This window comes from Candida albicans, chromosome 7 (assembly GCF_000182965.3).
Source record: "Candida albicans SC5314 chromosome 7, complete sequence".
Lineage (NCBI taxonomy): Eukaryota > Fungi > Ascomycota > Pichiomycetes > Serinales > Debaryomycetaceae > Candida > Candida albicans.
The window spans coordinates 617,464-639,089 of NC_032095.1; the positions used below are offsets into that span (position 1 = coordinate 617,464).

General features: G+C 34.7%; 8 protein-coding genes across 8 annotated transcripts; 2 read left to right on the top strand and 6 right to left on the bottom strand. All coding sequences in view use genetic code 12, as the record gives it.

The window, feature by feature from the left end:
* Positions 1-147: 147 nt before the first annotated feature.
* On the bottom strand, positions 148-3,567 carry CAALFM_C702860CA (E3 ubiquitin-protein ligase; the record flags this gene model as incomplete). The annotated part of the gene is made up of 1 exon (XM_711904.2): positions 148-3,567. One exon carries the CDS (start codon positions 3,565-3,567, stop codon positions 148-150), a length of 3,420 nt encoding a protein of 1,139 aa, XP_716997.2.
* Positions 3,568-3,845: 278 nt separating this feature from the next.
* TAF19 (Taf19p) lies at positions 3,846-4,343 on the bottom strand (the record flags this gene model as incomplete). Its single annotated transcript, XM_711903.2, has 1 exon — positions 3,846-4,343. One exon carries the CDS (start codon positions 4,341-4,343, stop codon positions 3,846-3,848), a length of 498 nt encoding a protein of 165 aa, XP_716996.2.
* Positions 4,344-4,643: 300 nt separating this feature from the next.
* LIP9 (Lip9p) lies at positions 4,644-6,005 on the bottom strand (the record flags this gene model as incomplete). The annotated part of the gene is made up of 1 exon (XM_711902.2): positions 4,644-6,005. The coding sequence occupies one exon, from the start codon at positions 6,003-6,005 to the stop codon at positions 4,644-4,646; it is 1,362 nt and encodes a 453-aa protein (XP_716995.2).
* A 1,182-nt stretch (positions 6,006-7,187) lies between these two features.
* Positions 7,188-9,821, bottom strand: PMT1 (dolichyl-phosphate-mannose-protein mannosyltransferase; the record flags this gene model as incomplete). Its single annotated transcript, XM_711900.2, has 1 exon — positions 7,188-9,821. One exon carries the CDS (start codon positions 9,819-9,821, stop codon positions 7,188-7,190), a length of 2,634 nt encoding a protein of 877 aa, XP_716993.1.
* A 2,491-nt stretch (positions 9,822-12,312) lies between these two features.
* ENA21 (Ena21p) lies at positions 12,313-15,228 on the top strand (the record flags this gene model as incomplete). Its single annotated transcript, XM_711899.2, has 1 exon — positions 12,313-15,228. One exon carries the CDS (start codon positions 12,313-12,315, stop codon positions 15,226-15,228), a length of 2,916 nt encoding a protein of 971 aa, XP_716992.1.
* Positions 15,229-15,948: 720 nt separating this feature from the next.
* On the top strand, positions 15,949-17,670 carry CAALFM_C702920WA (uncharacterized protein; the record flags this gene model as incomplete). Its single annotated transcript, XM_711898.2, has 1 exon — positions 15,949-17,670. The coding sequence occupies one exon, from the start codon at positions 15,949-15,951 to the stop codon at positions 17,668-17,670; it is 1,722 nt and encodes a 573-aa protein (XP_716991.2).
* A 115-nt stretch (positions 17,671-17,785) lies between these two features.
* Positions 17,786-19,090, bottom strand: CAALFM_C702930CA (uncharacterized protein; the record flags this gene model as incomplete). Its single annotated transcript, XM_711897.2, has 1 exon — positions 17,786-19,090. The coding sequence occupies one exon, from the start codon at positions 19,088-19,090 to the stop codon at positions 17,786-17,788; it is 1,305 nt and encodes a 434-aa protein (XP_716990.1).
* A 174-nt stretch (positions 19,091-19,264) lies between these two features.
* IFM1 (translation initiation factor 2) lies at positions 19,265-21,568 on the bottom strand (the record flags this gene model as incomplete). Its single annotated transcript, XM_711896.2, has 1 exon — positions 19,265-21,568. One exon carries the CDS (start codon positions 21,566-21,568, stop codon positions 19,265-19,267), a length of 2,304 nt encoding a protein of 767 aa, XP_716989.1.
* Positions 21,569-21,626: the final 58 nt, after the last annotated feature.

Below are 21,626 nucleotides of genomic sequence, written 5' to 3' on the forward strand. Positions count from 1 at the left end.
ATTGATTGGTTGTTCACTTAGGCCTAATTTTCATGAACTTGAAATTACCATAGCTCAACAGATTCTATGAACAACAGTAACAATAATAAAATGTAAAAAAAAAAACATTTAAAAACTATAGACTTTCTATATATATATATAATTTAATCAATCATCATCTTCAACATTTTCAATTGCTCTACCCTTAACATATTTTTCTTGCTTTACTTGATTATTGATATTGGTATATAATTTTGCACCTTCAGTAATTAATTTAACCAAAGCAAAACAAATGAATAAAACAGGCCAAATGTAGAAACTAACAGAAATATTTGCCTTATCCAATACTTTAAGACTATAAAGAACAATGAATGCTGGAATGTGAACCATACTGAAATTAAGTAAACACGGAATTATCCCACATCTTTTTAAAGTTTGCCAAGCAGTCTGACCTTCCACGGGGATTCTGCGAGTTACGTAAACTAATGCTGGTAAAATAGTCCAGAAGGAAACCAAAAAATGAATCAATAAAGTTTTGAAATTCAATAGAAATTCAACGTGCAAATTCCCCGTCATATACCGTATTGGTTGATCGACACATAATTTATGAACAGTAAGTATCCACATAATCCACAACATCAGACTAGGCAAAGTATATAGCACAGGAGCAGGTAATCTATTGAATGCTTGATTCAACAAGTTACCTTGCAATAACATGCCTCGTACTGGATCTGCTTGTTGGATTTCATTTCCGCCTGCATTGTTTGGTGCATCGGCTGCAAAATTCTTGTCATAATAAATCAAAGCTTGTAATTCAACGGCCAATCCTATTGCAATTGAAGCCAAATCTGTTAATCTCCAATCCATGTTAGTCAATTCATCAATATTGATGTGTGGCAATTGATCAATAATAATCAGATTAGCCCTTAATATTGGTCGTCCTAGAACAACCGCAAATAGAAGCACGGGTAATATTATGATTATAGCAAATATCCAAAGCATAAGAATTAACGCAAAACATCTCAATTTGAAATTTGGTGGTCTATAAACTATCGTGTAAGCATCATCTGTCGTTGTTGTTGTGGTATCTTCATCTTCATCTGAAGTAGGTGTTTCATAACCACTGCGTTTAGGTGCTTCTTTGACTTCTTGCAATAATCTGTCATCTTTGGATACAGCAACAAACAATTTTTTCACAAACTTTCTGGAAATCGTATCGTTGGCGGGAGCTCTAACATAGTTCCCATCAGGGACAAAAAATGCAACAGCATTAGGATCCTGTTTAAATTTTGCCAAAGCTTCTTTGCGTGTTACTGGTTGAGTATAATCTGGTTGCACATTCAGACCAAACAACTGTAACCAAATATTCCTATAAATAACATATCCTCTTTCACTTGAAATGGGTTTCCCCACGATAAAATGAGACAATCTTAATTTATGTGAAGAAATCTCAAATGCTCGTTCCCAATATTGTCGAACATATTTAGTGACTGTTGCTTGCGAGTCAACCAACGTTGGAACAATTATTGCCAATAATAGATATGTAAAATATGACGGAGTTTGGATTGGTAAAAACACATTGTAATCCTTGTCTTTTGGAGTTACAAGATATCGTAATCCCCATGTTACTCCACCAATTCCAAAAATTATAAATGCACTATAGACCTTGGCTGTTAAATAAATGCGTGAGAGTTGCAATGACAACGGCTTCACTAAGGCATCGTGGATTAATCTAGTATTTGGATCGTCTGGACATCTTATGAAAAACAAAACACCTGGACGCAATATTGTGCTTCTAACCATACCAATATACAATGCAAAAAACAACATGTAAAGTGTCCCACTTGCCCAATATAACAAAACTCTCAAATAGGGTAACTGCATCATTTCAAAGTATGAACTGACTAAAAATGTCACAACTTTGCCTCCGTTTTCTGCGGTTTGAATAAACTGAGGAACAAACAAGGGGGCAGCACAAAAGTCTAATAACCAGCCACAATATACTGGGAAAAAGAATATTTCAATGGCAAATATTAAAAACACTTTGGCAGTTGAACTGATTTCGAACAATACTTTAAATGCCTTCCTTGGAGTGCCCGAAATTGGTTTTGGCCCTGATACTAAAAATTTCATCAACCTGTAAATAGTTGTACAGATTAAACCATACCCGAGACCTAATATAAAGATTCTTTCAATCAAAGTAACACCTTTATTTGGGTTAAATGTACCCAATGAGGTAATATACAGTGAGGCAAATTCATAAATGTAAGTGGGGAATGGAATGTGTTTCGAAATATATGATATTAAGGTTACATTGATGAGTTTGAACAAAAAGGTAGTTATCGAAACAATAGTGTTCCCCAACATGTGAGGGATCAAGTAAATGAGAAACAAGTAAACAGCAACAATGCAATTACAAAGAAACATGAGATAAATGGGTGTGCTTAAGGTTAGAGTAACCCCAAAGGCTTCCAAGAATTCGCCCACGACACCACCATCTGCACCTGCTGCTGCTGCCGCTGCCACGTCGACATCTTCTTCTACTGCAGCTTCTTCATCATCATCTTCTTCTTCTTGTTGTTCTTCATCCTCTTCGTCGTCACTTCCAATGTCATTTCTTCCATTAAAAACGCCATTCATTAGATTTTCTGGCGCATCGAAATTATGAGTTGGAAGAGCATCATGTTGGCCAATCCCGTTTTCAAATTGGTTCAAAATCGGTTGTTGCTCATTTCCAAAAAGTTGATTTTGATCGATGGCTCTTCGTAAAGCTGCTTCTCCACGGGCAGCAACATTCATATCTCTATCTTCATTCTGCAAATCATTTATAGCTGTCGCCAATGTTTCCAACCGCTGTAAATTTGCTGCTGCTGCTTCATCGCCATTGTTTCCATCTGTTCTTAAACCTTGTAATGCATTTTGCAACATATCCACAAGTTTTGCTCTATGTTCCTTACCGATTTTTTTATGCAACATCTTCAAGTATCCTTCGTCCCTAACCACCCATTCACGTTCAATAAATAAAGCTATATTAGCCACAATTGCAACAAATAAATATCTGACTCCACTGAAATAAGTGCAACCAAAAAACTTTTTCAACTTCATTAGGGAAAGCTGCAATGGTGTTTGCAGTTTGTCGGCTAGATAAGTATTAATATCAAATTCACCAAACAACAAGGCATCCACAAACTTCTGGTTCACTAACGGTAATGTCCCATCTATTGCCCATGTATACACTCTTCCGGAGAACTTCCAAAATAATGGCACTTGAATAACAATGCATAGTATATATAGTGATATTGAAATCGATTTGAATACTGTTGAAGATGTGATTTGTAGAAATTTTTTCCAAATTAAATCAAGTGGAATATACTGTGGCATTGCCGGGTCATAAATAATTTTAAACTTATAAGGGGAGTTACAAATGTCACATTTTTCAGTGGATTTGTTTGAATGTTTCAACCATTCCATCAAACAATCTTGATGAATATATTTTATTGATCCTCGACATTTGCACGGATGATATAGAGGTTGTGATGAAGTAGCCTCACCACGACAAATACGACATGTGTGATCTGTTGATGACATGAAGAAACCTAACCAAAAAAAAAATCAAAAAAAAAGGAACAAGTTAGTCAAATTGAAGTTGTTGAATGGCAAAAAAAAAAATTTTTTTTTTGGGGAGAGAGTTTGAATTGTAGCGTGTTAAAGATATCGTTATAGTTGAACGTGTGATTACGTAATCTTATTGAAAGAGAGACAAATAAAGAAGAGAAACTGAGCAATTGTGTGATTAAGAGATCGGAAAACTCAACGAATTATATATTAAACGAGTGTTACATAATCATAGTAAAATATCCTGGGTTTCAAGTATGGTTTTTCTTCTTTTTCTTTTTCAGTTGTTTTGAATCATTTTTAGTAGTTGATTTATCCTTCATGTTTCGTTCATTTTCATGATCATCTTCGTCTTCTTCATCGTCGTCGTCGTCATCTTCATGGTTCTTGTTATCATATTTATCGTCATCAAACATTTTTTTCGCCTTTTCTATTTTATAACTCTGCTCTAGAATGTATCGGAAACGAGCTAATTTCATCGGATCATTTCTTAATGTAAATGCCAAATCATTCAACTTGACTCGTGTTCGATTTTGACTCTTTGCAAAATTTACCATCGAGTATGATATTTGTGAAATGTATTCGACCAATACATCCTCCAACGCATTGACAGTGGCCTCTGTACTCACAGGTCGATCACCCATCGCATATAACAAATTTTCTATATCCTTCGCAAATAACCTTTGACGCTTTCTCTTTCTTTTCTGATTGGTGACTGAGGGTAATGGTGGATGTTTGGTAGAAGACATGTCATGCGGTAAATATAGGTGTACTAGTACGATTATTTGTTATTATAAGTTGGTGTTGCCAGAATTTGTGTGGATGTTTATTTTTTTTTGTTTGGTTTTTTTTCTGGAGAGAAATGTTTATCTCGCAACCACAATGAAACCAATTTTTTCCAAATTGAGATGTCTCATTAAAGGCTATATACTAAGATTATAATGGGAAAGAAGATATATTTATTCCTAAAACATATATTTCGAACAAATTTGAGCTATAAAAAAGTTTACTTAGTATACAAAAAAAAGAGGAAGAGCTTGACCAGCAATTTATAAATTACTTTTAATTTCAAGTTGATCCTTTTGAATATTAGGACCAAGCCCTTGTTGTGCAACGACATCCATTGCTGCCTTAAAATAGTCAAGTATTGAAGAGGAAACGTTTGGGTATTCATAGTTGGTAGTTCTCACAACATGTTGACAGCCATCTACAGGTGGTTTGTTAGAAAATCTGTCGATAATCCAAGTCAAAGCAGCAGGAGCACCAACAATGGATTCAGTAAAGTGTCCATTTGTCAAATCTTCAGCAAATTCTATAGAGGAAATACCAGCATCACACCAATTTTGATAGGTTTTCTTTGGATTCAAAATTGGAGAAATTTGATCCATTGAACCGTGGTAGATGAACACAGGTATTGTAGGAATTAATTGTTTTTGATACACCAATCCGTTATCTTTAACGATCTTAGACACTACCAAGTTTTTGAAGATGTTCCAACCAGATTTGAAAACCTTGTTGTCACCAGTTAAAAATCTAGCTCCCACATACTTTATAAAGCTATCTGTCAAGCAGTGATTGTTGATTTTATTGAATATCGACAGTTTATTGGTATCATTTTGCAAGATTGATTTGAACTCTGGATATTCGTTTGCGATACCACCCAAAACATTAGCTGCAATTCCAGCAAAGATAGTATCATCAGTAGCTTCTACTGTAGCGGTGACGTTAGTAATAAATCCACCTAAAGCAACACCCAACAAATTTCTACTCAATTCAGGTGCATAGTCTGGTTGTAAAGCAGCTGCCCATCCCGAAGCTAATGATCCACCAGAATACCCCCACATTAAAACTTTGGCATCTTCAGCAATATTAGTGATTTTTCCTGACTTCAAACTTGCGCGAATGGAGTTCAACACAGCTTGGCCAGATTGTTTACCGACAGTGAATGTCAGTTTAGGTCCTTCATAATCAGGAGACACAACATAATATCCTTTGTCCAACAATGGTGCCAATAAATACGTTTCAGCCTGGGTGGCTAAAGTACTTACATCAGAGCCAAATTGAAGGGCATACGATGGGGCACAATCAGCTCTAGCAGCGTTTTCAGAAACCTGGTAGGAAGCAATCTTGGATGGATCAGCGTTGACTGGTTCAATAACAGTAGTGACAATGACATTTGGATTACCAAATGAATCCTCGGATCTAACTAAAAATTGCCATGAATTTTGGACATTGAGCGGAACAAACCCACCAGTGATTGATTTTGGAGTTTTTCTAAATTGTAAGATATCTCCAACAGTAGCATTTTTGAAACCTTCAGGAGCATTGTAGAAAGGATCAATTGAAGGTTTTGTTGGAAGTAAAACCCCAGCATAGATGGGAGCGATAAGGAAAAGTATTAAATATAACATTTTCTTGATTGGATAAGTAAACATCTAAAAATAAGAACTATCAAAGAAAAAGGAGGTCATTTGCGCTAGATTTATACTCTTCCAAGTCAGATAAATGATAAGGCATTCTATGTGTTTTTGTTTTATTTTTTGAATTGATTTCATCAACAATAAGCTTGATTATCTTGTAATTGGATCATCTCATCGTCACACAAACAATTGAGTATCTAGTGTACGACGACCAGAATTGTTTTTTCCAGAAAGTGGGCTATCTCTTTGTTGATGTAAACAAAGACAACGATAAAAAACAAGATTTCAAACATTGATACCAAACTGTGATTGTTTTTGTGCTCTTGAAAATTGATACTTCCACCTTATCCTCAATCAGTTAATAGTTTGGGTGCAATATTTTTGCAATTTTTCTTTTGGTTATTGCATAATCTCGCCACTATTGTTCACCAATATTTGACTTTGTGTTATTATTTTGATTTTCCCGTCGAACAATCATATTTCGTATGAGAGTATAGTTCCAGAACAAACAAATGAACTCCCCATTGTTAAGCTTTAACTATTGAAATGCCGTGCAATATCTACATTTCCATAGCAGTTGCATTTGATTGTATTATATGAAGTCACAACAAATCGAATCCGGAATGGATGGAGGTAACAACAACAATTCCGATTAACGCAAAAATATAAATTCTGGAATACATGTGGTGTAGCATGATGTTAAATACTAATTAATTTCATGGGTTGGTTGGATGATTTCATGCCTAGTATATCCCCAAGTTCAGTTTGTCTGAGCGATATTCCTAATAATATAGACCTGACTATGTGAAAGTAAAGAGTACTAGTGTTGATTAATAAGATATAAGTAATAGGCCAATTGCCCAAATATTGACTTTCGTTTAGGATGTCAGCAAACAAGTTTAATAGATTACATTCCTGTTATAGTTACTCCTCGTTACGTTTGCCTACACTTAACCACAAACTCTACCGTTGGTTTATCTTAGACAAGTGAGCTAAGTGTCAAATACTAACAAGATCAAATCAAATTATTTTTACATTTTCTGTATTTATTTAGAATAACGAGTATATTTACTAACAATTAGTATACAAATATGTAAAATGTGATGTGTAATATATGTTCATATTTCTCTTTCTGCAAAAGATAATTTCCTTCTACTAAGTTTTCATCTACAACTATTGTTGAACTTGATGCACTGATTCATCTTCAACCTGTTCTTGTTCTTGTTGTTGTTCTTGTTGTTGCTTTTCCTCAACAGATTTTTCATCGTTACTGGAAGCATCTACATCAGCAACTTGTGGGTCTTCCACTTTAGGAGTTTCTTCTTCAAAATCAACAGCTAAGGGTGGTGCCAATTGTTCAACTTCTTCTTTGACTTCTTTCTCTTCAACAGGTTCAGCAGCAGCAGGGGATTCAATGTGATCATCTTGTTTAGCCAATTTTGGTTCAGCTTTAGGAGTTTGTTTAGCTTCAACAACTACTGTTTCTGTTGGTATTTCAGATTCTGAAGCTAATGATTTCTCTTGAATGTCATATTCTCCTAAAGTATCGAAAAATGTGCCACAATTATAATCCCAACCACTAAATGGTTTGGTCAATTCACAACTTGCCTTAGTCCAGGGAGTACCATAGATTAAAGATGAATAATTGACATAAAATACCAAACTTAAAATGGAAAATAATCCAACTAATACAAATGCCACTTGTTGGAAATATTTAGAACGAGAAGTCAAATAACCAGTGAAAATTTCGAAAAAATGTCCCAACGCCAAAATACCAAAATATAATGCTGGTAAATAATGATGTAAAAACAATTGTCTACCCATAATGAAAAATGGAAGATAATGTAAAGCCCATCCTAAAACATATGAAAAAGTTTGCACATTGAAATTGAAAACATGTTTATTTGTTGACAAAGGTGTACCAAGATGCCATCTGAAAACAGTAACCAATACATAGGTTCCAAAAGTGATAATTGACAAAGTGGCTGCCCACCAGGTAACAGCATTACCCAACAAATATACTTGCTTATGTTCTTTGTTCCAGTAATTGATACCCCTCAACAATAATGGCCATTCAGATGGACTAGATTGCCAATGATGATGTGAAGTTAATCCTTGATTAATCTTCCACATTCTCTTGTGTGATTCAACAACTTTTTGCCAAAGGGATAATTTAGGATAATTGATAATTTTGGCTTCTGAAGGAGGCAATATACTATTTTCATTGGTTTCAATATACCAATGTGTTAATGCACGTTTACCTTGTGAAGCACTAGTGACTTCTTGTTGACCAAACCCCCATTCTGGTAATTTCACTTCACTGGAAAACAAATAATGACCGGTCATGGCATGTCTCAATCTGAAAATAGTATTGATGGCTTTAACAAATGTTTGAGCTTCACCCTTTTGTGATCTATAATTGACAATTTCAACAACCCAATCATCATTTGCATCACCAGCAAATCCATCGTATCCATAACATGAACATTCCTTTTGCCAGTCACGTTCACTAACTGGAGGTTTTTCATCATGTGAATGCAATCTTCTACCAGTATTAATATGCTTCAATCTAATCTTCATACCGTTAATTAAAGGAACAAAAGTTTCATTATGGATGGTGCCGTTGTAAGGTTCAATTAACCACTTGTTGTTAGAGTCCAAATGAGGATATAAGGTAATTTGTTGTTGTTTGGAACCTGTTTGATAGAAATGTTCATGTGAATGCAAATATCCACCTTGAGTATCAACGTGACGAATAGTAACAACTGATCCTAATCCAACTTGTTCGGTAATATCTCTTGGAATTTTATTACCTTGCAATCCGGCTCTAAAGGCACTACTCATAAAGGCACCTCCATCACCTTCTTTATTTAATAATTGGAAATGAATGGCAAAAAATCCAAGATATAAGGCAATTGGTACACCCAACAAGATAATTCCTCTTGCGAAAAAATGGCCCCAAATTTTTTTGGTACTTACTGATAAATCACCAATAAGGAACCACAATTGGTAGATACATAAGAAACCAACCCAGGCAACGGTAAACAAACCAACCCATTTGGAACTCAATGCTAAACCAAGAGCAATACCAGTTGCCAATAAACTTCTATACCAGCCAAAGGTGAATGGAATTTGAATTTCAAATTTCTTCCAAGCATAAATAGCAGCAGCAATAAAGAAAATCAAGGGGGAATCTAACAAAATATATCTTGAAATAGTGACATTGGAGTTTTCAATAATCAATAAAAAGGTAGTTATATAAGCAATAATTGGTCTAACACCTGATTGTCTCAAAGTCAAATAGCACAAGATAACAGTTCCAACACCCAACAATGCTGGGAATTGTCTCATAAATATATAAGGTGTAGAATCAGGAAATTTATCACCAATTGATTTAAATTCAAAATCACCTTTGAATCCACCAATGGCTCCAACAGCTCCAAAAAGCATTTTAGCCAATGGAGGGTGTACATCCATGAAAAAAGTACCCAAAATATATTTTCTGGCAAACCCACCAAAATGGACTTCATCGAAAACTACTGAGTTTGGATTGGATAAATTATACATTCTAACGTAGAAAGCAATTAATAATAAACTTGAAAGCATCCAGTATTCTTTGGTGTGAATCAGTCTTTTTTTAAGAACACTAGGAGAAGGTTCGGTTACCAAATACGAACGCAATTCTCCCTTTTGAAATATTGGATCTATCAATGGATCAAGTGTGAATACATCTTCTTGGTGTCTGCTTCTAACAGCAGCCTGTTTTGCAGCAACTTTAGAAGCGGGTGTGACCGGTTTCTTTGCCATATTGAATGGGAAACTAAAATAAAAATAAAAATAAAAATATAAAAATTTGTTTTAGTTGCGTGAAAGAAAGACGGTAGGAGGTGGAGTGAGGGGGGGCGCTATAAATTGACCTTTATTCAATAATCTTAAAAGATAATGCTATATCAATTGTTTATAGTTGTGGTTGTGGTGGTTGTTGTTGTTGTTGTAAAAATGAAAAATCTTGAAAAAGAATCTTGAACGAAAAAAAAAAAAAATTAAGATATAATAATAAAATAGAACAAACCAACCAACAATAGAAGAATGAGTTGTCCTTTTAATTTTTTTTCTTCTTTTAGTTTCCCACTCTCTCTCTCACACTTTTGATTTAAAATCAACTCATAAAAGGTCGTGTGTAGTTGAACTTACCACTGTGTCTTCTTTTTTTTTTCCTTCCGCTTTACGTGTTTGTTTTGTTTTATTTGGCGTTTTAGATTTACGCGTTGATCTAATAGAATATGTGTTCCATAGTAGATTACTTTTTTTTGCAACTATTAAGATAATACCCCTGTACACGTAGCATTATAGTATCAAACAAAACTCTAGATTGACCTGTATTTGTTGAATAATTATGAGCTCTGAGATTTATCTGATGCAGTTCACAAAGTCCTTTTCAGTATGTAAGGCTTGTTTTATATGGATTGATGGGTATAACCAATCATAAATGGACAACAGGGTATTAAATTAAACTCAAGAAAGTTGTAACTTTATCTTTCTGTTTTGAACTATTGATAGTATTAAAGAGTTCAAGGTTTGAAATGTTTGCTTAATTATTTATTCTGAATTTTCAGCAAAATCTGAAAAATATTCGGACCAAAAAAAAAACAAGAATTACTTATTCTTCTAATAACCATATTCAATTTATAAGCGTATGTAACACCAAGGTCGTTTTAAAGGCGTAAAGTATAAAATTGAGAAAGCAGTTTTTCATTTCTTAATTGCAACATCTTACTAACAAATTAAAAAGTTTAATCAAAATCATCAATTTAATTAACTTGGCAAGATCCGACCACATTGCATTAGAATAAAAGCCAAGATTAAATCAATACAATAAACTTTATCTTTACTAATTTTTTTGCCGTATACCATGGCTATGTCCATTATTGACTATGACCAAGACAAGGCTTATATACCAAGAATTAAATGGAATGAACAATCAAAAGAAAATAGATGATTCGGAAATACGTCATATATGCAGCAAAAAGAAAATACAGATGACCCGGAAAAATGAAAAGTCAATAACCAAAATGAAACATTGTATATGTTGTAGCCTTGTAATTAAACTTTGTACTACATTTCAATTTTGTCATAACTAGACCATTTTCATTTACCATCTAGATTTGGTTAAACTGCTCAAATGGGCGGACGGATGATTAAGCGTTCAGTGGGTATAAATATTTTCTGGGCAATTTCCAATAAGTACTGAAATTCAAATTCTTGGCTTAATTAACCGTTGCGATTTTTAATTACACACGTGGGTAGGGGACGGGGACAATTAAGAAAAGAAAACAGTTGATGAGTTCCTTCAAAACAGTCAGTGATTAACATTCATATTAGAAATAATCAAATCTAACGTCAAAACTAAATGGTCGTGTGTGGGTATGGTAAGTCTAACTGTATAAATCATCTTCTTGCGATGACTAGTTTTCCACATAATTTAGATTTTGTTAGAAAGAGAGAGAAAAAAAATGGGAGTATAATTTTGTGTAATTTCTTATCCCTAAAGAACTTACTCGGCAATAATTACCTACTAATGGCTAAAGCAAGCAATATTCAAAAATATTTTTTTCTTTTCAAAATCTTAATAGATTAGAAGTTAGACAAAGTATCCATTTCATCCATTCATTTTATCACAAATATCATAACCATCAAATATTAAGAGGCTTTAACTCTTAACTTTCTACTTCTTTTTTTTTTTTTTTTAACTCTGGAATATAAATTATTGATTAATTCCCACTCTTGTTCTTTTAATTTTTATCTTCTTTTTTTTTTTATTTTTCTCCCTCCCCCCCCCTTGTAAAGAAAAAGTTTGCAACATCAACCATCAAATTGCTTTAGATTAAATATTCCAATCCAATCTATTGCATACACACACACACACAGACAAACTTTTTATTTATTTGAGTATATTTTCAGAGTTCTACAATACTCGTCTACTTCCTTGTATTTATCATTGTTTTATTAGTATTTGAAAATAAACGGCGCTACTAAAATTAACGAGAAAAATGGCTCTTCTGTTAGTGAGAGCTATGAAAATGAAAGCAGTAAGAAATCGATATATGATAATACTCAAAATATAGAAGCTTATAGATTGACTGTGGAAAATGTTGCTCAAGAATTTACTACCAATATAATCAATGGGTTATCAACTCACGATGCTGCAAAACGTTTGCAAACTTATGGTCCCAACAATTTAGGTAAAGAAGAATCGATTTCATATGTCAAAATTCTTGCTCATCAAGTTTTCAATGCCATGATTTTGGTATTGATCATTAGTATGATTATTGCTCTTGCCATTAAAGATTGGATTTCTGGTGGAGTTATTGCTGGGGTGATTTTAATTAATGTTGTTATTGGATTTGTCCAAGAATTGAAAGCTGAAAAAACTATGGGATCATTAAGAAATTTATCTTCTCCCACGGCAAGAGTAACTAGAAATGGTGATGACTTAACTATCCCAGCAGAAGAAGTTGTTCCTGGAGATATTGTTCATGTCAGAGTTGGAGACACTGTCCCTGCTGATATTCGATTGTTTGATTGTATGAATTTAGAAACTGATGAAGCCTTGTTAACTGGTGAATCATTACCAGTGGCAAAAAATTTTCAAATAGTTTATGATGATTTTTCTGTGCCAATACCTGTGGGGGATCGTTTGAATTTGATCTATTCTTCTTCAATCGTCTCAAAGGGAAGAGGGTCTGGTATAGCTATTGGAACCGGATTGAACACTGAAATTGGTTCAATTGCTAAATCATTACAAGGTGATAGTGGATTGATTAGAAAAGTTGATAAATCTAATGGACGTCAACCACAAAAAAGAGAATACTTCCATGCTGGGTTGGGAAGTATTTATGATATTGTGGGGAACATTTTAGGTGTCACTACTGGAACTCCTTTACAAAAAAGATTATCATGGTTGGCAATTTTATTGTTTTGGGTGGCAGTAGTATTTGCTATTGTTGTTATGGCATCTCAGAAGTTTCATGTCAATAAAGAAGTGGCCATTTATGCCATTTGTGTTGCATTATCAATGATTCCTTCTTCACTTATCGTTGTTTTAACGATTACTATGGCCGTTGGTGCCCAAGTAATGGTTACTAAAAATGTTATTGTTAGAAAATTAGATGCATTGGAAGCATTAGGTGGGATTGATAATATTTGTTCAGATAAAACTGGTACTTTAACTCAAGGTAAAATGATTGCGAAAAAAGTCTGGTTACCAAATGTTGGTACATTAGATGTACAAAATTCTAATGAACCTTATAATCCAACCATTGGAGATGTTAGATATTCTCCATTTTCACCAAAGTTTATTAAAGATACTGATGAAGAAATCGATTTCAATAAACCATATCCTGATCCAATGCCAGAATCTATGCACAAATGGTTAATGACAGCTACTTTGGCAAATATTGCTACTGTTAATGAAACCAAAGATGAAGAGACAGGAGAATTAGTTTGGAAAGCTCATGGAGACGCTACTGAAATTGCCATTCAAGTTTTCACTACTAGATTGAATTACGGTCGTGAATCCATAGCTCAAGATTATGAACACTTGGCTGAATTCCCATTCGATTCTTCAATCAAAAGAATGTCTGCCATCTACAAAAAAGATGGCGAGACTAAAGTTTATACCAAGGGTGCTGTTGAGAGAGTTTTAGAATTATGTGATTACTGGTACGGTGAAAGAACTGACGATAATTTTGATTCTCAAACATTGGTCAAATTAACTGAAGCTGACATTAAATTAATTGAAGAAAATATGGTGGCATTATCATCTCAAGGTTTAAGAGTATTAGCATTTGCAACTAAAGACCTTGGTGATGCTGATATCAGTAATCGTGAACAAGTTGAATCACATTTGATTTTCCAAGGTTTAATTGGTATTTATGATCCACCAAGAGAAGAAACTGCTCCATCGGTGAAATTGTGTCACAGAGCCGGTATCAATGTTCATATGCTTACTGGTGATCATCCAGGTACAGCAAAGGCTATTGCTCAAGAAGTTGGTATTTTACCACGTAATTTATATCATTATAGTGAAGATGTGGTTAAAGCAATGACCATGACTGCTAATGAATTTGATGCATTAAGTGATGAAGAAATTGACAAGTTACCCGTTTTACCTTTAGTCATTGCCCGTTGTGCACCAAAAACCAAAGTTCGTATGATTGATGCCTTACATAGAAGAAAGAAATTTGCTGCTATGACCGGTGATGGGGTCAATGATTCTCCATCTTTAAAGAAAGCCGACGTTGGTATTGCTATGGGATTGAATGGGTCAGATGTCGCTAAAGATGCTTCTGATATTGTTTTAACTGATGATAATTTTGCTTCTATTTTGAATGCAATTGAAGAAGGTAGAAGAATGTCATCAAATATTCAAAAGTTTGTATTACAATTATTGGCAGAAAATGTCGCTCAAGCCTTATACTTGATGATTGGTTTAGCATTTATTGATGCCTCCGGATATTCAGTTTTCCCATTGAGTCCAGTTGAAGTGTTATTTGTTATTGTTATTACAAGTACTTTCCCTGCTATTGGGTTAGGATTCTGTGGTGCCGATGACGATATACTTGAAAAACCACCAAGTAGTACCATTTTCACATGGGAAGTCATTATAGATATGTTCGGATATGGGTTTATTATGGCAGTTTCATGTTTATTGTGCTTTGTGATTATTGTTTATGGAGCTGGTGACGGTGATTTAGGAGTCAATTGTAATTCTATTGATGCCAACACTGATACTTGCTCGTTGGTTTTCAAGGGGAGATCAGCTGCATTTAGTGTAATGACATGGTGTGCTTTGGTATTATCTTTAGAATGTCTTCACCCAAGAACATCTGTTTTCCGTTTCCCAACACAAGATCTTTGGGCCAACCAATTTTTACTTTGGTCGATTCTTGGTGGAATTGTTTCTGTTTTCCCAGTTATTTATATCCCTGTCATCAACACCAAAGTATTTTTACATAAATCTATTACTTGGGAATGGGGTGTTGCAATTGGTTGTACTTTATTGTTTTTATTAGGGGCAGAGCTTTGGAAATGGGGTAAACGTATAATTTCCCGAACAGCCAAGGCAAGTAATCCTGAATATGAATTGGAAAGAAATGATCCATTTCAAAAGTACGCATCATTTAGTAAATCTAACACGATGGTAGTAGTATAAATGCTCAATGGTGTTTTTTCTGCTTCCATATATAAAGAGTTGTAGTTTATTTTATTCAATCTTTTTTTTTTAGGTATATATTTGGCATGGTTGATATTTACCCTTTTTTTTTCTAGTATTTAATAAATAAACTGTTTTTCTTGATCTAAATTAGGAAATGGTAATTGCGCTGCGGGTTTTCAAAAGAAATAATTGTGAGTGTTCATCATAAATAGTTTGATATGTTTTTCCACTTGCCCCACCACCATCATTGACCTCCACTTTTATTTAAATTTTATTACCGATCTGGAAGAAAGAGTGCGGAGCCAAGAAGGATTGAGGAAAAAAAAAATATGCTCAACAAATTTACACTGTGGCCCCAAATCTCTAATTCCGCGCCAGAACTTGATTAATCTTATCAGTGAATAATTATTCTCTAAACGCGCTTAGTTTCCCAAAACGGAACATTGGCGATAGTTTTCTTTTTTTTTTTTTTCATATAAGGAAATATATTTTTGGTTAAGTAAATCAAACACCAATTATACAAACCTTTACTCGACGGAAAGCTAATTTTTGTAATGTATAAATAGGGATTAGATATCCCCACTTCTGGATATCTTACCTTTTTTTTTTAAATACATATTATTCATTCACTTCATTATAGATTCTAATTTTTTTTTCTTTCCTTTTTTTGATTTATTCCCCGATACAACTTTACCAATTGCAAAATTTTAAAACACAATGTCAGTATCTTATGAAACTTTTTTAAACAAGGATCCACTTGATAAATACGAGGATTCTGAAATCTATACTAAAGAATGGTTACCTAAAGTTGAAAAATATAGACAAGATTTAAAAGATGCTATTCCTAAAAACTACACTATTGAATTACCAAAACCAATTGATGATTTAATCAAAGATCAATTCAATGCTGTTGATTATTTATACTCTCAAAAATTATTGACACCAGAAGAATTTGCTATTACGGATTTAACAGCCACTGAATTAGCCAAAAAAATTGCTGCTGGTGAATTGAGTTCAGTCGAAGTATTCAAAGCGTTTGCCCACCGTGCAACATTGGCACATCAATTCACTAATTGTGCTATGGAACTTTTCATTGATGAAGGGTTAAAGCAAGCAGAAGAAAGAGACAATTATTTCAAAGAACATGGGAAAACTGTTGGTCCTTTACATGGGATTCCAATTTCTTTGAAAGAACAAATGAATTATAAAGATAAAATCACTCATGGTGGATATGTTTCTAAAATTGTCAACATTCCAAACTCTCATGGTGTAACAACATCAATATTGGAAAAATTAGGTGCAGTTTTTTATGTCAGAACTTCTCAACCACAGACTTTAATGCATCTTGATTCTGCTAATAATTTCACTGGCCTTACTAAAAACCCTTTCAATTTGTTGTTATCAAGTGGTGGTTCTTCCTCTGGAGAAGGTGCTATTGTAGGGTATGGTGGTTCTGCAATTGGGGTTGGAAGTGACATTGGTGGTTCAATTAGAGCTCCCGCTGCTTATTCTGGATGTCATGGGTTACGTCCAACAACCAAACGTATCTCAGTCAAAGGTGGCGTTAGTAGTGGAGCTGGTCAAGAATCAGTACCAGCCGTTGCTGGACCAATGGCAAGAAGTATAGATGATTTGGAATTGTGGATGAAAGCTTATATCAATGAAGGTAAGCCATGGGAATCTGATTCAACTTCTTTGCCAATGCCTTGGCGTGATGTTTCCACTCCAAAAATTGGTGATTTAACAGTTGCCATTATTAGAGATGATGGATTGGTAAGAGTCTCACCTCCAATTAGACGTGCATTGAATACTGTTGTTGAAAAATTAAAGGGTGCCGGTGCAAAGATAATTGAATTTGATCCACCAAACACCAAGTTAGCATATGAAACCGTTCATAAAATGTACAATTGTGATGGGAACCACATGCAACGTAAACTTTTGTCAGGTTCTAATGAACCTTTGACCAAATTGACCAAATGGAATTTGAATTATGGTGAAGGTGCTAAACATTATGATGTGGCTTCAAACCGTGAGTTGAATGTCACAAGAGATCAGTTGAGGGATCAATACAATGATTTTATGGTTCAAAATAAAGTTGACTTTATTTTGAGTCCAACCTATAACAATGTTGCTCCTCACAGTGAAGAGGTTTACAATTGGTCCTACACTTCTTTGTGGAACATTTTAGATTTCCCAACCTTATCCTTCCAAACTGGTATTTTCCAAGATCCAACAAAAGATAAATGGACAGAAGAAGACACAAAGTATAAATATCGATCCAAGTTAGAACAATTGGAAAATGAAAACTACGATCCTTCTCAGTTTGTAGGAGCTCCAGTTGGTTTGCAATTGTCTGGGAAGAGATACTTTGATGAAGAAGTTTTGGCTGCTGGTAAGGCCATAGTTGATCTTTTAGGTGTTGATTTGTATAAACATTAAGCTTGAAAGATAACAAACAAGACTACAAATAATTGTATAATAATTTACTTCTACTTGATACGTAAGTCCGTAAAAAGGCAAATAAAAAAAACAAGGGGGGAGAGAATCAAACACTTTATACACTTTCTTCCCATTGGACCCCACACCATTCTTCTATATATCCGACTTGATTAGCATCAAAATTTTCTTCTGGTATGAAATCTTCTTCATCAGTGCATACTATAATAGTTCCCCATGACATTCCGTTAAGTATATCATTAATTCCCACATTTCTATTGTTACCAAGATCTTCTAAATCCATTATTGCTTTAGGCATCAATTGTAATTCAAATCTACGTTCACTAGACGGATTGAAACTTGGTCTAGGAATGTTTGCTGGTTGTGCCAAAAATTTTTTGGCAACATCATCTTTGCCACTGTATAATAATGGTTTACCTCCAAGATCATATCTCAAGACTTGACCAGGATTGTGTTTGACGGTGTTGGAAAACATTTCAAAATACTTATCATTCAACATGTTTGAAATCTGACTAGCTTGAGGGTTATCTAATCCTGAAGCTGATGCAGAGGAACTCGGTTTCTCTAGAATATCCAGCTCATCGTATTCTTCTTTGTCTATCAAATGTTTATATTTTTCCAATTCAGGGTCATGCTGTATCTTTTTAAATTTTTCATTGTCAACATAGACAAATAATCCACGATACTCGGGAAGATCGTCTTGTAATTTTTTCACTGATTTTGGCTTTGGAGCATTTTTGGAGGCAACATCTGCATACGATTTGGATTTGCTTGTCTCTTTCTCTTTCTCCTTTTCCTCTTCTTTTTCTTCTTCGGGTTTCTTAGAAAAAGGGTTCAGACCAAATGGATTTGAGAATGGATTGCTATTCCCACCAAATGGATTTGATGCCTCTGGTGTATCTTTTTTTTTAAACAAATCTTTTGTCAATTCATCATTAAACTTTTTTTGTTTCTCCAACTTCAATTTAGCTTCCATATCCTTTTGCAATGCTTCCTGGTTTTCCTTTTTGATTCTATTGACAGTTTCAGAGTCCTTGATAATCCCTCTGATCACTTTAACGGTTCCCTTTTTACCAGAGCAACTCTTTGTATTTTTACATCCAAATACATAGATCACCCGATCATATAATTTGCCATCTATAGGTGCAAACGCTTGTAAGTACAAAGCCAATTTCCCATTACAAACATCACAAGTTAATGATTTTTCAGCAGGTTTAGAATCTGGATGCAACCACACTGGTTGTCCTCCAATAAAGGTATCTTCAATCGTTGGAAGATCATTATCTTCAGGATCCTTGCCATCACTTATTATAGGGGCATCAACAAAACCTAAAAGGACCTTGGATTTGGTAGATTCATCAAATGATTCTTCATCAGAAGAATACTCATCATTGGCAGACATATTTGTTAGAGTATGCTTGGTTGAAATAGAGATGAGATTTAGCAATGGATTTTTTTTTTTTACTTTTTTTTTTACCAATCGTATTTCCAAAATCTCGCAGTTATTGTAGCACTGCTTTTTTGATGTTTACTATATTCACCAATTATTATATACAAAAATAAACCCTCTATCTATTTACAAATATCTCTTATGTAGGATTTCTTCATAAACCTGTATCTTGTCACCCGCTTCAAAATCTTGCCATTTCTCAAATGCTATACCACAATCTTTACCCTTTGTAGCTTCCGTGATATCATCTTTAACATGTTTCAAAGATGAAAGTTTACCACAGTAAACCTCTTGACCATTACGTAATACCTTCACTTGTGATGAACTTTTTATGGACCCTGTTGTAACTTTACAACCGGCAATTTTAACTTTCTGTTTTTTAACAGTAACCACGAACACATCCTTTATATCAACTTCACCCAATGTTTTGATTTCTACCCTTGGTTTCAAATGGGAACTTAATTCATCTGTAACATCCTCAATCAACCTGTAAATGATATTGTGTTCTTTGACTTTAACTTTTTCTTTGTCAGCACGAACAGCAATAGGTTTTGGCACCTTCATGTTAAAGCAAAAAATAGTAGCTCCAAATGTTTTGGCAAGTTCGATATCACTGTCGGTAGGAGGACCAGCTTCATGAGATATAACAACAGATTCAACTTCTTCATTGCCCAATCCATCAATACTCTCCTTAATAGCCTCAGCTGACCCAAACACATCTGACCTAACAATGTAATTACATTTTATTGTCTTTTTATCCTGTTCAGCTTTTTCTAAAGTACTAGCATCCAAACCGGCTTTCTTTAATTCGGCAATTTTCTCTAATCTTTCAGCCTCTTTAATTTCCTCTAGACGTTTCACATTGATATCTTCAATATCTCTAGTTGCCTGAATCTCTTGCGATCTAGTAATACGATAATCAATTACTTTTTTGGCAATCTGTTCAGAATTTGCCTGTAAAATCTGATCTCCACTATCAGGCAAATCTTTCCAACCCCAAATTCTCACTGGTGTTGATGGTCCTGCTATTTTAACCATTTTGTTATTTTCGTCTTTCATCCCTCTTATTTTACAAAATGTTTTACCAGCCACAATGATATCTCCATTTTTCAAAGAGCCTCTACGGACCAATACTGTAGCAACATTACCCATTCCTTTGACTACTTCAGATTCGATAATCCACCCTTCTGCATGAATCCCCTTTGGTTCAGCCTTGAAATCACACAATTCACTCAAAGTGATGACCGCCTCTTCCAATTTATCCATATTTAAACCGGTTTTCCCTGACACTTGTACTGTTTGAGTTTCACCGCCATAGTCTTCGATATCCACGCCGTGCAGCGAGAGGTCACCCAAAACTTTCTCAACATTGACTCCCGGTTTATCACATTTGTTTACTGCTACAATCATTGGCACACCAGACTTCTTGGCGTGTTTGATGGCCTCGATGGTTTGAGGCATAACCGAATCATCTGCTGCAACTACCAAGATAACAATATCAGTAATTATGGCACCTCTTTCTCTCATTTTCAAAAATGCAGCGTGTCCAGGTGTATCCAAAAAGGTGATTCTCTTTTTAGATTTGGGAGTTGTCACAGAGAAAGCACCGATATGCTGAGTTATGCCACCAAACTCTTGTGATACTATAGACGATTTTCTCAAGTAGTCAAGAATAGTTGTTTTCCCATGATCAACATGACCCATAATGGTGACAACTGGTGGCCTTTCCACAAGCAAATCCGGTTTGATTGGCGCAGGAAATAAATCATCACCACTCTCTTCTACCACCTCAACCTCAATACCGTATTCATCTGCCACCATTGCAGCATTTTCTCTATCCAAAATATAGTTATGTCTGATATCTTCAAATCCCAAACCTTCCAATTTTTTGAAAACATCGTTAAGGGGCACATGCATAATTGTAGCTAGGTTTGAAGCAGTGATAAAAGGGGGAAGCTGTATCTTGACTAATTTCTTTACTGTTTTTTTGATTTTCTTTGGTTGTATCCTCTTGCGAGGTGCAGATTGCAGCAACGGAGCCCGTGGTTGTGATGAGGAATTGGCACTCGATCCCAGGTTGGCAGAGCCAGATCTTGTAATTTTTTCCTGACCAGAACGTATTTGTTGAGAACGATTCTGCTTTAATTTCTCTAAATTCTGTTTTGCTGAAGTTTGTCTATTGGTATTACCGCTGTTTTTCCTGGGACCTTCATTGGACGGAATTGGATCCCTTGGGATCGTACGATTTGATCCGCTTTGTAACCTATTTCGATTTTGGTCTTGGTTGGCATACTGTTTCGCAAACCTGTTGACCTTGGGCTTCGATTCAGTTGTAGATTCAGGTGATCCCACGTTATTTGAGGAGTTTGCATATAATCTTCTCCATATCGGGCGAGCACATGCTACTTTTGATACAGTTTTCGATAGCATGGACACTTGGGCTAGATATAATAGGATGGGTGTTTGACTCGGTTTAGAATAATACAAA